The 18,924-nt window shown below is 35.0% G+C and overlaps 1 protein-coding gene and 1 long non-coding RNA gene across 3 annotated transcripts in view; both read left to right on the forward strand.

The window, feature by feature from the left end:
- Positions 1-18,924, forward strand: part of LOC126881689 (cytochrome P450 4C1-like) — a 71,052-nt gene that overhangs the window by 42,555 nt on the left and 9,573 nt on the right. The window contains exons 6-7 of one of the 2 annotated variants that reach the window (XM_050646097.1): positions 4,668-4,736; positions 13,372-13,720. In XM_050646097.1, the coding sequence (XP_050502054.1) occupies positions 4,668-4,736; positions 13,372-13,720 (418 nt within the window). The remainder of the gene's footprint in view (positions 1-4,667; positions 4,737-13,371; positions 13,721-18,924) is intronic. The other variant, XM_050646098.1, reaches the window with a different exon arrangement.
- On the forward strand, positions 15,122-17,606 carry LOC126881690 (uncharacterized). Its single transcript, XR_007696962.1, has 2 exons — positions 15,122-15,495; positions 17,218-17,606. It is a non-coding gene; the product is annotated as an uncharacterized LOC126881690 (long non-coding RNA).

Here is an 18,924-nt window from a genome sequence, read left to right on the forward strand (position 1 = left end):
ATGCTATAGAACAAAATGTGCTTAGAATTGGACGTTTTATCTATTTCCGAACTTATTTTGAGAATATATTTTTTCACCCCTTATAAGGGGTGAAACTCACCCCCAGGACAAAAGCACACAGAGGCCCAATATTATTTTTATTCCTTAACATGTTATCTATGTGTTTGCCAAATTTTATGTCAATCCAAGCGGTACTTTAAAATTTAAAGCAAAAACCGTGATTCAATGTATTATAAGTTGCTAGCCGTCGCTAAGGGCAACCGACACAATAAATCACATTCGTAACGAAAAATAAATCTCCACTACACTTTAAAAATCATTTTTAATGATTAAGGGCGGTTGTTCGAACGCTAATCAACAATGATCACTATCAAATATTTAATTACTCCCACAACTGTTAATGTCAACTTTGGTTGGGTGGCTGAAAACATAATTGATTATAATTATGAGATTAGTTAATCAATTAACAGAACAATTATTAACATAATTGATTAACTAATTTCATAATTGTAATCAATAATTATGTTTTCAGCAATCCAATCAAAGTTGACATTGACAGTTGTGACAGTAATTAAATATTTGATAATGATTATTTTTGATTAGCGTTCGAGCAACCGGCCCTTAATGTAATTTTCGGTTAAAATAATTTTTATTTTAAGATAATATGAGTCTTTCTTTAGTCAATAGCTGTGAAATAATTTCTTAATTGTTATAAATATAGTCACTACGGTTTAAGAAAACAAAAACAATTATCTCGGCTTCAGTTGATCGTAGAAAATTTTTATTTGGTTTTGAATCTTTATTTTGTCTTCAGCTACACTAACCTGCAAATTAGAAACTCATAGGATGTACAGGAGCGGCTTCAGTTCTACATGTTTATAACGAAATTTGCCCCCTTATTTTCAAACCCTAAATAAGAGGGTGAAAAATGTTATACGCATTTATTTACATCAGAATATGAAAATATAAGTCTTTAGAAGGAGAGTGGATCTTGGATTAACTCAGTACGATTTTTTTTCAAAAAGTTATAGCGTTGGACATTTGACCTCTTGGGATAAACAAATTATAATATCTAAGCAACAAGTTCACCAATGGGGCGCTACAATTTTTTTATGGTTAATATTGAAAGATCTTCATTTTAAAGCCTTAAAAAATACATAAAAGTTATTTTTACAATAAATAAGGCAATTGCAAAAAACGGCCATTTTGGACCTTTCGCAGGCTGTTTTGCAATAACTTATTAACGAAATTAAACAAGCCATAGCTCAAATTGTAGGTTTTTTAATTTACTACAGTTTTCTTTTTAAAAGTTTTTCTCTAAAATGAATATCCTAAGCTGCAAAATTAAAAATCTTTAAAAATTGCAAATTTAACAAATGAAAATCGTCATAAATAAAAAACCGCACAAAGTTGTTGGTTACATTTTAGTATAAGTTATTCCTGGCATCGTCCTTTACAACTCCTGATAGGTTTCAAAAATTCCTGAATTATATCACGTTTTTTCACCCACAGCCTGGGGTATACGGACATCCATACAACTCTGATCGGAGCTGTCGGTAGCTGTTCACTCCACGGCTACCGTTCAATTACGAGCGACGGATCTCTTCAATACGGAGTTCCCTTGGAGTTCCCCCAAATATTATTAGGACAATAAATATTTTTATTTTTATTTATAGGGGCCAGGTCATAAACGTAACAATACAAATATAGTATTTACGGAATAAAAATATATAAAGGTTAAAGCAAGAATCATATTATCATGTCCGCACCGTTCCGGCACGTAGCGTAGTCTCCAAAAAACTTGATTTTACAAAGAGTTGTCTAATACTATACTGCCGTGCTAGGCCCAAAGGCGGTAACTAACATTTGATAAAATGGTGGCAAAATCGATTTTAAAATTGAGTGCTAAAAGTTTGGCCCGTTAGAGATTTATGGACTAGCTAATAGTTTTTATGCATGGATATATGCCCCAGTTTATTAAGGGAACCATTAATTATATTTTAAAACAAAGTTTTATATAAAAAGAGGTAGATACCGCTAAAACGTTTTATCAAAACTTACTATAAAACTAAGCCTATTAGCGGTATGTGGTTTACAGTTGTGATTGATATGAAATAAAAAGCTTTTCTGTGTATTACAGTTTAATAAATTGAAAGAATTAAAGTAGTTTAAATGTTATTATTTTGTTGAGCCACAATATGACAACAACAAATTGACAATGTTTAGTTGTAGTTATATCTGTTTTCTTTCAAGAGTCAATAAATACATATTGGTTCATTAATATTAATGTTCTATTTGTGATTCAATAGACAATTTAATAGACAACCAAACAACGTACCTTGTGTCTGGTACATATACAAAACCTATTTAGTATTACAATGGTATTACCTCATAATTAACATTTTTTATAAATTCTTTTATAGTGCGTCTAATAATTTGGGCAGAACTGTACGACTGTACTTATTCTACGAAAAAACAGAATCCGTTCAGATTGTTATAGATGTTTAAACATCTGGTGATGTTAAGCGTTTTAAAGAATTCTTCAACTGTGAATGAGATTTTAAACCATACTTTTGACTTTCTCAGCTATTTTTATTTTGTTTCTTAGCGACAAAGGTTTGCTATTTTACGACAGGCCTGAGTTATTAGAGTTTTAAGATTTTTATGATGGCCGACACCTACCCTAATATTATTATGCATTGTTATATTATTGGGTATTTCACAATATTATATTCGGGAAAATACCATTACTTACAGTAATTAGGGCAAATCTTAACATTTTATTAGTTGTATTGTACAAACTATGTAGTTATATTATATGTTATAATTAAAATATGATGACATTTTGTCTTTTAGACCGAAAAATACCTAATTATGGGATATATAAGATTTTTAAAATATGCAAACAAATTTTTGTATCAATTTATAAAGGAATAAAACCAGTATTTTTGTATAAAACTTAGGTAAAGGATTCTCAAAAGATTAAGTAAAGATCTAGATTAAGATTTTCTAAAAAAACAAAATACCTATTTTAAGTCTCTTTTTCTAAAAATGTTTGTGGACAGCGTGTGGATATATTATTAAGTTTTTAAAACCCAATTAAAAAAAAGACATATTTTTTAAATATGAAAATCTCTTACCTCCTAATTCAAGATATAAATCATCCACTTGGCGCAGATTCATATTGTTTAGGACAACATAATTTGGTTAATTCTTGAAATACTATACACAAAAATTAAAATACATTTCAATAGATATAATAATCTCGAAAATTGCTTACCATCCTCGCTAATTATTTCTTTTACTAACACAACTCTTTTAACTAACACAATAATTTAACCTTGTAAAGTTAGGCCGAATTTACTTTGTAATACTAAGGCGATTTGGCGGTTTCTAAATGTAGGCGTAGCATTCTTGAAAGTAGATTAGCGGTAAGTGCAATATGCTAAGGTATATGGACGGCAACTGAAGCAGATACCGTCAAAACGCCATAGTATTTAACATTTGCCGCCAAATGCCTTAGTATTTTAACTGAAAAGTGTAGATACCGCTAACAAAATTGCATTTTTATTTAAAATATAATGCTTCTACAACTCCAAAGACTTTATAAATATATACTAAATACCCTATTCTACCTAAAAATACAAAAATCTTATTTTCGATAAAAAATCAGTTCCCGCCTTTGGGCTTAGCACGGCAGTATACGCTCCGGACAGTATGAATTGTTCATGAACGGTGGATAATATTATTATATGATTCTTGCTTTTACTCTTTATACCAATACGTACACGAGAATTTTTGATTTAAACGACACAAACAAAATTTTTAAAGAATTGGAGATTATAAAAGAACAAGAAAACTGTGTAGAAGAAGTCTGTACTGTTTTTATCCGTCTCTACTTCCAACTGAATGACCGTCAAACAACTGTTGAGACGAGTGTACTTATGCGCGAAGCCATCTAACGCCATGGGAATTGACCTGCTTATCGATAGCTGTGCGACTTTTCAGTCAAAAGGCAATCGAGGAAGTCTTCTGACTTTATGTCGAGCGACTATCTAGTTGATAGTATGCGCACTTCAATATATTCCTACAGACTTATAATATTCTTTTTCTCATGAGCATCTTTCAGTGCGGCACAGTTTTTCTTTTCTTTTTTCTAACGCATTAAATTGTATGTGACAAAGACAACGCACGTCGGTGATTACATTTCTTCGGTGACATTTATAACATTTATTCTAGTTGTCAATAGATGGCGCTATAATCGAAAAAAAATATTTACGAATTATATAATATATCTACTAATATAATCTGTACAATTTATAAGACTATACAAATCAAAGAAAATACCATTTTATAAATGCAATAAACACAATTGATTTGTTTTTATGCCAAATTGCAAATGAAATGTGTCAACTGTCAGATTTAACTAAATTGTCATGTTAGAATAACTGTTGATGTATATGTAACTGTAAATGTATATTATCACGGACTTACCTTTTTTTCTATCATTTGTGACGCACTGAAAAATGCCCATGAAAAGAAGCATACACAACTCCAACATAATTGCCCTCCACCTGGATACGATTTTATTTTTGTTTTTCCCTTGTTGCGAGGTATGCCATTTTACCTACCTATATAATATTATTTATACACTATATGAATTTTAGGGTCATGACACCACTTCCGTTTCTATTATGTATACATTGATGGCATTAGCTAATGAACCTAAAATACAAGTACGTATAAAACTGTTTTTGTATTTAATTTGTCTATTTTAATAGATTTTTTCTTTAAGATACTAGTACACTTTAGAAGACCAAAAATAATCATTTTTTCAAGATTTTTTTTTCTCAGAACCCTTTTCAAAAATTAACAACAAACTTTTTATATATTGATATCTAAATCTTAGAGAATACAAAAAATATATTTTTTTTCATTTATGCACGTACACTAGTATTGTAGAGGGCGCCAAATTCGAGGACTCGAAAAAAAGTAGTTCCGACGGCGGACAGTTAATCTAAGGATTGGTATTTGAAACAATAAATCGTACGGCATTTGAAAAAGGAAAAATTTACCACCGTTAATGAAAAATTCCGCGAAAAAAAAAAGGATTTAGGGAAATTTGAAACAAATTTTGTAAAAAAATCGCCCGTTTTTCTTCAGTTTTTGATGGTTAAAAAATATGTACTTTTTATTTTTTGGTCAAATTGTGGTAAATTGTCACGTAAGAAACCTTCCTCTCTCAAATGTAGTATGATTTTTTTGTTTCAGATATGCCAATCCTGAGATTAACTGTCCGCCATCATTTTTCGATGCATCGAATTTTGCGCCCTCTACAATATTATGCACGTGCATAAATGAAAAATGATACATTTTTTGTACTCTCTAAGAGTTAAGTATTAATATGTAAAAAGTTTTATGTTCATTTTTAATAAAGGTTCTGAGAAAAAAAAATCTTGAAAAAATGATTCTTTTTGGTCTTCTAAAGTGTACTAGTACCTTAAAGTTTTATTTTCTTCTGACTGTTTAAAACCATGTTTGCCATGTTTGGTACTGATATACACTGCGCGTCATAGAAAACGGGCACCCCAAAAAATGGGTCGTTTTTAATGTCTAGTATCTCCTAAACCTGTTGTCCGATTTAAGTATTTTTTTTTTAAATATGTTATTCTTTTTCTCATGATCATCTTTCAGTCCGTCACAGTTTTTCGATTTCTTTCTAACGCATTAAATTGTATGTGACAGAAAAAAAAAGCACGTCGGTGATTACATTTCGTCGGTGACATTTATAACATTTATTCTAGTTATTCTAGTTGTCGATAGATGGCGCCATAATAAAAAAATATTTTTTTTAATTAGATAATAATATTACAAATATAATCTGTATAATTTATAAGACTATACAAATCAAAGAAAATACCATTTTATAAATGCAAGAAACACATTTGATTTGTTTTTATTCCAAATTGAAAATAAAATGTGACAACTGTCAGATTTAACTAAAATGTCATGTTAGAATAAATGTCATAAATGTGTATTATCACGGACTTACCCTTTTTCCTGTCATTTGTTACGCACTGAAAAATGCTCATGAAAAGGACAATATAGCCATATTCGTTAATATCGCTGTAATAATATTGTTGCTAAACAGGTAAACTTTCATTGTATACCGGGTGTACGAATCAAACTGTATGTTTTTCTTAAAGTTCGTAACACCCTGTGGAATATTCTAGCATTGATCAAATACTGAAATCCCAACTATAGCCTCAGGTTTTCTTAACATTTTGTTTTTTGGTTCATTCGCTTATGTTGGATAATACAAAAGTTAGGTACTTGAACAACTAGCCATGTTCTTCATCAGTACAGGGTGTTTCTAAATAAGTGCGACAAACTTTAAGGGGTCATTCTGCATTAAAAAATAATGACAGTTTGCTTTAAAATTGTATGTTCGCAATTGCTTTTTTTTCGAGATACGGGATGTTGAATTTTTTCTTACAAACTGATAATTTATTTATTACTTGAAAATCGGTTGAGATATGAAAATGAAATTTGGTGGGTTTTAAGACGTAGTTATTGCACATTTTTTGACATACAATTAAGTATTTTATATTCATCATTGGCGTGCATACGGGTAATATGATCGGTCAAATCACCCGTTTGCGCCGATGGTGAATATAAAATTCTTAATTGCATGTAAAAAATGCGCAAATGAAAAACTGAATATGCAAAAATATATTTTGTCTACAATAATTTGATATTGGTTTTAACACTTACCTGCAATTTACAATTTAAGAACTTTTTAAATTTTAGACGTCATAATAATTTCATGACATTGATGACAGACAAATTTTCCAAGATGTCCGCTTTCGATTTTTAATGGATAGATTAATATTGAATAATTACTAAATCGGTAAAGTTTTAATTTATTTTATATGAATATAATTACAAAATACTACAAAATTTCACTTTTTGACATAAATTTAATTGATATCGCAAATTGTGTACAATATTTTTAATAATTAAAGTAAATAAATTTTAAGTTCACTCAAATACTCGCCATTCGATTACTGCCATCGAACACTTACATTCAATCTTGGTTAATTTGATTAATCGCGGCAGGTAAAGTAAAATTCTTCTTTCAGTACTGTAATTTCTTGTGTGTTTTATTTATATTTTATGCCGAGAGAGAAACGTGAAAGTGTGACTTTTCTTATTAATTTATTTGACAACTTCTAAAAACAATATACTAATCGTAAAACTAAACTATATAATATGGTTTCCCACAACAACAGATTATATCTAGTGTATATACTAGATTCTAGTGTCCCAACATTCTCCGGACCCAGGAATCAGGTGGCAGTGAATCTATGTGGAGTCTTCAATGTTCTTCCATACCTTGATTTTTTAACCTTTTCTGACTTATCTTGTTCTGTTGATTCTTCTTTGTCTTCTCTTAAATTTTCTTGAATATCATTGATAGGTAGTTCAACTCTATATAGTCGTAGACATGGACGAACCAATACACCATTTTTTGTCTTTACTTTTGCGACCCTTTGGATGCCATCTTGCCCAGAATATACTTCAATGATTTTGCCCATGGGCCAGTTTATTCTTTTGGCGTTGTCGGAACCAACCATTACTACATCACCAACCTTCACAAAATCTTCTCTTCTTTGACCATAATTTACTAGTTCCGCAAGGTATTCTTTCCTAAATCTGTCGCGTAACATTTGCCTTAAATTTTGAATATGACGAAACCTACCTTTAAAAAATTCTGAATCCACGATGTCTAAATCAACAACCTCATCGGAATTACCCTGTAATGGCTTTAAAAAACTTGATGGGGTTAAAACCTCAAACTCATCGACTTCAGAAACATAGGTAAGTGGTCTTTGATTTATCACCGACTCTATGTCGCATAACACTGTGTACAACTCTACATAATGCAACGATGCTTTCCCTAGTTGTCGGCGCAAAAGTTCTTTTACTACTCTTACTAACCTCTCCCACCACCCGCCCCACCAAGAAGCGGAGGGTGGATTAAAAATCCATTTTATTCGTCTTGTACCTGAAAATTGCTCTATTTCTACCCAATTTAACTTTCCAAAAATATTGTCACTCCCATGAAAATTTGTCCCATTATCCGAATATATGATTTTAGGCCTCCCCCTTCTACTAATAAAGCGACGAAGAGCGTATAAAAATGCTTCAGTAGACCCTCACCGACAGGGAAACGGAGAGCTTTTGCCAAATCGGCAAAAACAGCGCTCCCGGACCTGATGGCATCAACCGAAGGTGCCTCAAAAAACTTCCAGAGAGTATCATTCCTCTTCTAACTAAAATATTCAATGCATGTCTCAAAAACAGCCACTTTCCTACTCCTTGGAAAGTGGCCAACACCATCATGCTTTTGAAAAAAGGCAAACCCCCGACCGACGTGGAATCCTACAGACCAATTTCATTAATCAATACTCTGGGTAAAGTTCTTGAGCTAATCCTAAAAGAGAGGCTCAATAACTTTCTCGAAAACCACAATATCATACCAAAATTCCAATATGGATTCCAGTCAGGTAAATCTACTAAACATGCATTAATAGATTTCACTACCAAAGTTACTCAAACCATCAACGATGGTTCAATCGCCATAGCCACATTTCTGGATGTGCAGAAGGCTTTCGACCAGGTCTGGCACGACGGGCTTGTTCGGAAACTTCTGGACATCGGGCTACCATTGCAATTTACCAAAATTGTACACTCCTACCTCCACAACCGTACTGTCAGAGTTAAAATAGGCGATCAAAAGTCCACCCCCTTCACTCCACAAGCTGGAGTTCCCCAGGGTTCAGTCCTAGCGCCGCTGTTGTACATCATCTACAACAGCGACATCACTAACCAAAATATCCCAGGTACTCGGCTGTTTCTCTATGCAGACGACACGACTCTGCTCTCAACTACCTCTCGATACAACCCAAGACTCCTCTTCAGAAGAGCCCAGGCTCTGTTGGACGGCGTCGGCGAATGGTGTTGTAAGTGGAGAGTCACGCTGAATGCGAACAAAACAACAACAATTGTGTTTCGCGCCCCTTCTGTGTCAAATAGAATCATTTGTAATGATGACGACCAACATCCTCTGAGTCTGTTGGGAGAAAGGCTTGTTGTTAGCCCGACTGTGAACTATTTGGGAGTACTGTTTACCAGGACTCTCAATTGGGACGCAGATCTAAAGGCAACTTTAGATAGGGTAAGGAACAGGGCCAGACTTCTCAACGCTCTCTCGGGAAAAATTGGCAAGACACACAAGAAGACTCTCATTCACACTTACAAGACCTTTATTCGACCCGTCATGGAGTACAAATCATGTATCTACTCTCTTTGCTCAAGACAAAAACAAGAGAGGTTGTTGAGGACAGAGCGAAGAATCTTGCGTAGATGTAACTATGAGCACTGGCGATATCCCTCAAACGAAATCCATAACATCTCGAACACCCCCAAAATCACCGAGAGAATATACTCTCTGAACAGGAACTTCACAATCAAAGTAATCAACGGCCCCCCTTCCGACACACAAGAATCTCTCAAATGTTCCTGTTCATCTTCCGGCCACGTACTCCACCGAAAGCCCAAACGCAAAAAGATTCATGTACCGTCCGCTCTAATGCAAACATGCATTGACGAACTCCCGGCGGAGTACGAAAACATCCTTGAGGCTACCCCGTTAGCCTACCGTACCCACCTCTAACATTTCCTCTTCCCTACCCCGAACAGGGAGAAGTTGGTTTTTTGCGGTTTCCCAACTTCATTGCACAATTATACCTGTTCGTCCCAAGAAAATAGCCGCAACTATTTTCTCCACTCGAACGCTCACTGTCCACGCTGCGCTCAAAGCCACCTCCTGACCGCCGACGAGGGACGCAGGTTCGCCTGTCGTTGTACAATGGTTTCTAGGGAGACTGGTCGAGAGCAAAGCACGGACAGTACACGTAAATGTCTATGGAACCAACAACAATCCATCAAACTTTCTTCTCTGTTGACTTCTTAGCCTTCTGGACACCACCGTCCGGCATAACCAAGGATCCAAGAACACCAGGACACGGCGCTTGCCCCAGTGTGTTTTTCGGACTGTTTGCTTTTGCTGCCAACACTAAACATTCACCTCAAACCCTGAAGAGGACAAAATCCTAAACAGGGAAACACATTGTTCGCATTTCTTCTAAAGCATTTTTCTAGACAAGCAAATCAAACAATGAGATGATGATGATGAGAGATTTCACCAGTTCCAAATGAAGCGCTCTGTATACTGCACACGTAAATAAAACTATCCACGTTTTTTCACCTCCCTTTAAATATAAGGACCCTGCTAAATCTATACCTACAATCTCAAAAACCCCAGCATCGTTTATTCTATTAGCAGGTAAAGGAGCAAAAGGTGTTTCAATTTGTTTACCGTTTAACTTTTTACATGTGACGCATGAGTAAATTACAGAGTTTATAGTTTTCCTGGATTTTATTAACCAAAAATTTTCTCTGATTATTCCTAAAAGTATTTTCGGACCAGCATGACAACTTTTTTCATGTTCTTCAACTAAAAGTTTTCTTACTATTGTATTTTTGCTTGGAAGAATTATTGGGTACTTAAATTCTTGTGAAAAATCGCCATATGCAAGTCTGGTTTTTAACCTTAAAATTCCATTTTTGTCTTCAAATATTTCGAACTTCCTCAATCCCTTTATATTTTCTGTTAAATTTTGAGTTTGTGCAAATTTTATTATGCATGTTTCAGCTCTTTCTAGTTCTTGAGCATTTAAGTAATCAAATTTGTTGCTTGTCTTAGCTTCTACACATGTTCTTCTTCTTTTGTTCCTAACATTGTGGTAAAATCTAAAAATCCATCCTACTAATCTCCGTACTTTTGAAAACTTTCCAAAATAATTTAACTTTTGACAAAATTCTTCCGAATTTTCTGCTAGATTAGTATTAACTAATTTCATACATTCTTTCATTGCTTCTTCTTCTGTAGCGCTTACTTCTCCTTTTGGCCACATATTTTCTGGTTCTTTGAGCCATTGAGGGCCCTTCCACCATTGTTTTTCCAAAAGTTGTTTCCCGCTACATCCTCGTGATAAAACGTCTGCAATATTCATATCACCTGGCACGTGGCGCCACTGATCTACTGCAGAATATTTTTTAATCTCTTTTACCCGGTTTCCTACAAAAGTATTCCAAAGACCCTTTGTTTTAATCCAGGTTAAGACAACCATCGAATCACTCCACTAGTACGTTTTAAGCTCTGTAAAGTCTGTTACTTCTTTAACAGTTTCTAATAACCTAACACCTATCACAGCAGCCATTAATTCTAACCTAGGGAGAGTAATCGTTTTAACTGGACTTAAACGTGATTTTGCTAACAAAAGTTTAATTGAAATAAAGAAATTTGATGGAAATGTCAAAAATTGGATAAATTTTTGGGGCCAGTTTAGAAAAATCGATGAAGACGCAGACCTTCCAAACGAAGACAAGTTCCAATACCTGATCCAATCAACAGAAGATGGCACGCCAGCCAGAAGCCTTGTCGAAAGCTTCCCACCTTCCGCTGAAAATTATAAAATAGCCATTGACCAACTGAAAAATAGATTCGCAAGGCAGTGGTGGATTTAGGGGGGGGCTAGAGGTGCTGTAGCACCGGGCCCCCAGGTTGAAGGGGCCTCCAGAAGACCTACACATTTGTCTAAAATTACGTATTTGGCATTCTGACGCGCCGTCGTACTTACCCTACCAAACTCCTCTTATTTATTGTAAAAATTACTTTGAAATTATTGTTGTATTGACAATTTCATATAATCTTTTTTCTGAGAGAAAAGGAAAGAAACACCCGATAACCACCCTTTTATGACATGACATAAATGGCAACAGATTAGCAGGTATACTTTTACATCTCCTTTTCGGAAATCTTACAATACAATTCTTTTAAATCGCTCTGAAAGTTAAAGGTGTTTGACAAAAATAGATGTCTTTCAAGGAGTGTCATTTTGAAAGTGTCATAAAAGCATTTGTTGAAAATAAACAAAGAAAAAAAGCTTTACCTTGTCTTAGCCTTGTACCTTCTGCATAATTTTAAATGTACTGAAGTTTATATTTTTTTATTTTTAAAGTGCCTTGTCAAAAAAGAGTTGGGTAGGGCCCTCTACAAGAATTAGCACCGGGCCCGCTAATGAATAAATCCGCCCCTGTCGCAAGGGACGAAATTTTAATTGAGGTATACGTTAGGGAGTTATTAAATTTAATTCTAAATCAACAAACCTCAAAGGAGGACCCAGGTATGGCTTTATCTACTTTGTATGATAGGTTGGAGACTCAGCTTAGGGCTTTGGGAACACTAGGTGTTACTAGCGACAAGTATGCAGCGATGCTTTTGCCACTTGCTGAATCCGCGCTACCTTATGAGTTGCTTAAAATTTGGGAAAGAAATAGGGCTTCTAATAAGATAAAAATATTTATATAAATGATTCTGCTTCTAAAGAATTAGAGGTTAATTTATTAATAGGGGCAGACATGTTTGGTCACATCATAACGGGAAACTTGGTAAATGTAAATGATTCTTTAGTAGCTTTGGAAACAAAGTTTGGTTGGACCGTTATTGTAACTTGTCTTCGTTTGAAAGGTCTGCGTCTTCATCGATTTTTCTAAACTGGCCCCAAAAATTTATCCAATTTTTGACATTTCCATCATGTTTCTTTATTTCAAGTTTTGGCAGATGTAAATTTTTGACAGGTTTTTCAGTTTTTGTACCTTTATTTTCCTACCTCGTCACGAAAGTTTTCTTCATCATTTAATTCCTTGCTAATAGTTTCCGTGCTGGTTTCTTCTGCAAATAGAATGTCTTTTATGCTGTTGTCTAGAAGAAATACTCGCTCTGCTTTATCATCAACTTGTTGCAGGAGTCTTTGTATTGTCTTCTCGTCACTGGGATTCACCTCTTCAATTTCTTTAAAAACTTTTTTCAGGGATCCTTTTATTGTTTCCCTCTCTAGCTTTAGGTTCTGCATGTTTTTCAATTAACCAGGGATGCCAATAATGTAATTTCTTGTGTGTTTTATTTATATTTTATGCCGAGAGAGAAACGTGAAAGTGTGACTTTTCTTATTAATTTATTTGACAACTTCTAAAAACAATATACTAATCGTAAAACTAAACTATATAATATGGTTTCCCACAACAACAGATTATATCTAGTGTATATACTAGATTCTAGTGTCCCAACAAGTAAAATAAAGTGTTACTTTACTGCCGCAAATGAGGGCAAATGAGTACAATAATGAAAGACTTTAGTGACGATTGGCGATAAAAATTATTAATTTCGTTTCTATATTTTAGGAAGAAATTTACGACGAAATAATATCGGTAATAGGCGACTCAGAAACTCCCACACTTAAAGAATTAGGAGAATTAAAACTAATGGAGAGGTGTATTAAGGAAAGTTTACGCTTATATCCGAGCGTTGGCCTGATAGGTAGAGAAGTTGGAGAGAACTTACAGACCAAAACTGGATATACAATACCGAAAGATTGTAACGTCCACATTTTTATATTCGATTTGCACCGACGACCGGAATTTTGGGAAGACCCCTTGAAATTTGATCCTGATAGATTTTTGCCGGAAAATTGCACAGGCAGACATCCATTTGCTTATATACCTTTCAGTGCCGGCCATCGAAATTGCATAGGTACGTTATTTACCGGAAAACAAATATAGTATAGTATATTTGATCCAAAAGATGGCATAACCCAGACATCCAAAGTGAAAGTTATCCTTCAACACCAAATTGTTCTACATGGTCCACACAATGTCCAGAAAAAAGTCACACCATTTTGAGCGTCGGGTTTGGGGGGGAGAGGGGGGAAATAGGTAAATTCGTAGTTTTAAGTTTTTCGCAAATATTTCTAAAACTATGCGGTTTAGCATGAACAACCTTCTATACAAAATTGTTCTACATTAAATTTGAAATAAAAAAAGGCCCAATGCATAATCTTTCTAAAATGAATGGTTCCAAAGTTACGGAGGTAGTACAGTATAACTGGTCCAAAAAAAGGCCTAACCCAAACATCCAAAGTAAAAGTTTTCCTCCAACACCAAAATGTTCTATATGGTCTACATATTGTTCAGTAAAAAGTTACACCATTTTGAGCGTCCGGTTTGGGAGGGAGATGGGAGAGAAGCCGGTAAATTAGTAGTTTTTTCAAGTTTTTCGTCAATATTTCTAAAACTGTGCTTTAGCGTAAACAATGTTATATACAAAAATGTTCTACGTGAAATTTAAAACAAAAAATGTTTATACATAATTGTTATAAAATCAACGGTTCCAGAGTTACGGAGGGTGAAAGTCGAGGTTTTCGATACTTTTTATATTTTTTGGGCAATATTTATGATATAACTATACCAAAAACCCAGACATCCAAATTGAAAGTTATCCTCCAACACCAAATTGTTCTATATGGTCCACATAATGTTCAGAAAAAGGTCACACCATTTTGAGCGTCGGGTTTGGGGGGGGCAGAGGGGGAGAAATCGGTAAATATAAAAAGTATAGAAAACCTCCACTTTTGACCCTCCGTAACTCTGGAACCGTTGATTTTATAACAATTATGTATAGAACTTTTTTGTTTTAAATTTTATGTAGAACATTTTTCTATAGAACATTCCTTACGCTAAAGCATAGTTTTAGAAATATTGACAAAAAACTTAAAAAAAATACTAATTTACCGACTTCTCCCCCCCCCCAAACCGGACGCTCAAAATGGTGTAACTTTTTACTGAACAATATGTGGACCATATAGAACAATTTGGTCTTGAAGGAAAACTTTTACTTTGGATGTCTGCGTTAGGCCTTTTTTTGGACCAATTATACTATACTACCTCCGTAACTTTGGAACCGTTCATTTTAGAAGGGTTAGGCATAGGGCCTTTTTTATTTCAAATTTAATGTAGAACAATTTTGTGTAGGGGGTTGTTCATGCTAAACCGCTTAGTTTTAGAAATATTGACGAAAGACGTAAAAAACTACAAATTTGCAGATTTCTCCCCCCTCTCCCCCCAAACCCGACGCTCAAAATGGTGTGACTTTTTTCTGAACATTATGTGGACCATATAGAACAATTTGGTGTTGGAGGATAACTTTCACTTTGGATGTCTGGGTTTGGGTCTAACTACACCATACTAATAATATTTAGGGATAAAAAGGCAACCAAAGTTCAAAATTTATTTCTTTTTGAAATGAATGTCGAAATAAATGTCGACTCAATTCAAGTTCTCTGTTTAACCCAGGTATGACAATACCAAAAGGCACCGCTGGGAAAATATTCCAATTTGCGGTTCAGAGTACCTGTATGAATCGAGTATTTGTACTCTAATACAGAGTATGGCATTATTGAAAATAGAAAATCTACGGCTTCGTTTTGATTTAAATTTGTCTCCTACCATCCTCGATAGTATTATTTCTAGGTCTACCTGTTGTCAAGGAGGCTCTGCAAAAGACAAATTTACACCAACACGTCCGTAGTTTCTCGGTATAAAATAAAACTATTTATACCGCAGTATGATTAGAACGCCCTCTAACGGGGAATAAGTGAAATGAATGTCGACTCCATTTAAGTTCTCTATTCAACCCAGGTATGACAATACCAAAAGGCACCGGTAGGAAAATATTTCAATTTGCGGTTCAGAGAACCTCTATGAATCGAGTCTTTGTACTCTCATACAGAGTATGACATTATTAAAAATAGAAAATCTACGGTTTCGTTTTGATTTAAATTTGTCTCCTGCCATCCCCCGATAGTACTATTTCTAGGTCTACCCGTTGTCAAGGAGGCTCTGCAGAAAACAAATTTACACCAACACGTCCGTAGTTTCTCGGTATAAAATAAAAATATTTATACCGCAGTATGGTTAGAACGCCCTCTAACGGGGAATAAGTGAAATGAATGTCGACTCGATTCAAGTTCTCTGTTTAACTGACATGATAGGTAGAGAAATTGGAGAGAACTTACAGACCAAGACTGGATATACAATACCGAAAGATTGTAACGTCCACATTTTTATATTCGATTTGCACCGACGACCGGAATTTTGGGAAGACCCCTTGAAATTTGATCCTGATAGATTTTTGCCGGAAAATTGCACAGGCAGACATCCATTTGCTTATATACCTTTCAGTGCCGGCCATCGAAATTGCATAGGTACGTTATTTATCGGGAAACAAATAATATTTAGGGATAAAAAGGCAACCAAAGTTCAAAATTTACTCCTTTTTGAAATGAATGTCGAAATAAATGTCGGGTCGATTCAAGTTCTCTGTTTAACCCAGGTATGACAATACCAAAAGACACCGCTGAGAAAATATTCCAATTTGCGGTTCAGAGAACCTGTGTGAATCGAGTACTTTAATACAGAGTATGGCATTATTAAAAATAGAAAATTTACGGCTTCGTCTTGATTTAAATTTGTCTCCTGCCATCCCCCGATAGTACTATTTCTAGGTCTACCCGTTGTCAAGGAGGCTCTGCAGAAAACAAATTTACACCAATACGTCCGTAGTTTCTCGGTATAAAATAAAAATATTTATACCGCAGTATGGTTAGAACGCCCTCTAACGGGGAATAAGTGAAATGAATGTCGACTCGATTCAAGTTCTCTGTTTAACTGACATGATAGGTAGAGAAATTGGAGAGAACTTACAGACCAAGACTGGATATACAATACCGAAAGATTGTAACGTCCACATTTTTATATTCGATTTGCACCGACGACCGGAATTTTGGGAAGAGCCCTTGAAATTTGATCCTGATAGATTTTTGCCGGAAAATTGCACAGGCAGACATCCATTTGCTTACATACCTTTCAGTGCCGGCCATCGAAATTGCATAGGTACGTTATTTACCGGGAAACAAATAATATTTAGGGATAAACAGGCAACCAAAGTTCAAAATTTATTTCTTTTTGAAATGAATGTCGAAATAAATATCGACTCGATTCAAGTTCTCTGTTTAACCCAGGTATGACAATACCAAAAGGCACCGCTGAGAAAATATTCCAATTTGCGGTTCAGAGAACCTGTGTGAATCGAGTACTTTAATACAGAGTATGGCATTATTAAAAATAGAAAATTTACGGCTTCGTCTTGATTTAAATTTGTCTCCTGCCATCCCCCGATAGTACTATTTCTAGGTCTACCCGTTGTCAAGGAGGCTCTACAGAAAACAAATTTACACCAACACGTCCGTAGTTTCTCGGTATAAAATAAAAATATTTATACCGCAGTATGGTTAGAACGCCCTCTAACGGGGAATAAGTGAAATGAATGTCGACTCGATTCAAGTTCTCTGTTTAACTGACATGATAGGTAGAGAAATTGGAGAGAACTTACAGACCAAGACTGGATATACAATACCGAAAGATTGTAACGTCCACATTTTTATATTCGATTTGCACCGACGACCGGAATTTTGGGAAGACCCCTTGAAATTTGATCCTGATAGATTTTTGCCGGAAAATTGCACAGGCAGACATCCATTTGCTTATATACCTTTCAGTGCCGGCCATCGAAATTGCATAGGTACGTTATTTATCGGGAAACAAATAATATTTAGGGATAAAAAGGCAACCAAAGTTCAAAATTTACTCCTTTTTGAAATGAATGTCGAAATAAATCTCGGCTCGATTCAAGTTCTCTGTTTAACCCAGGTATGACAATACCAAAAGACACCGCTGGGAAAATATTCCAATTTGCGGTTCAGAGAACCTGTGTGAATCGAGTACTTTAATACAGAGTATGGCATTATTAAAAATAGAAAACTTACGGCTTCGTTTTGATTTAAATTTGTCTCCTGCCATCCTCCGGTAGTACTATTTCTAGGTCTACCCGTTGTCAAGGAGGCTCTGCAGAAAACAAATTTACACCAACACGTCCGTAGTTTCTCGGTATAAAATAAAAATATTTATACCGCAGTATGGTTAGAACGCCCTCTAACGGGGAATAAGTGAAATGAATGTCGACTCGATTCAAGTTCTCTGTTTAACTGACATGATAGGTAGAGAAATTGGAGAGAACTTACAGACCAAGACTGGATATACAATACCGAAAGATTGTAACGTCCACATTTTTATATTCGATTTGCACCGACGACCGGAATTTTGGGAAGACCCCTTGAAATTTGATCCTGATAGATTTTTGCCGGAAAATTGCACAGGCAGATATCCATTTGCTTATATACCTTTCAGTGCCGGCCATCGAAATTGCATAGGTACGTTATTTACCGGGAAACAAATAATATTTAGGGATAAACAGGCAACCAAAGTTCAAAATTTATTTCTTTTTGAAATGAATGTCGAAATAAATATCGACTCGATTCAAGTTCTCTGTTTAACCCAGGTATGACAATACCAAAAGGCACCGCTGAGAAAATATTCCAATTTGCGGTTCAGAGAACCTGTGTGAATCGAGTACTTTAATATAGAGTATGGCATTATTAAAAATAGAAAATTTACGGCTTCGTCTTGATTTAAATTTGTCTCCTGCCATCCCCCGATAGTACTATTTCTAGGTCTACCCGTTGTCAAGGAGGCTCTACAGAAAACAAATTTACACCAACACGTCCGTAGTTTCTCGGTATAAAATAAAAATATTTATACCGCAGTATGGTTAGAACGCCCTCTAACGGGGAATAAGTGAAATGAATGTCGACTCGATTCAAGTTCTCTGTTTAACTGACATGATAGGTAGAGAAATTGGAGAGAACTTACAGACCAAGACTGGATATACAATACCGAAAGATTGTAACGTCCACATTTTTATATTCGATTTGCACCGACGACCGGAATTTTGGGAAGACCCCTTGAAATTTGATCCTGATAGATTTTTGCCGGAAAATTGCA

Source organism: Diabrotica virgifera, chromosome 3 (assembly GCF_917563875.1).
Source record: "Diabrotica virgifera virgifera chromosome 3, PGI_DIABVI_V3a".
In the NCBI taxonomy this organism is placed as follows: Eukaryota; Metazoa; Arthropoda; class Insecta; order Coleoptera; family Chrysomelidae; genus Diabrotica; species Diabrotica virgifera.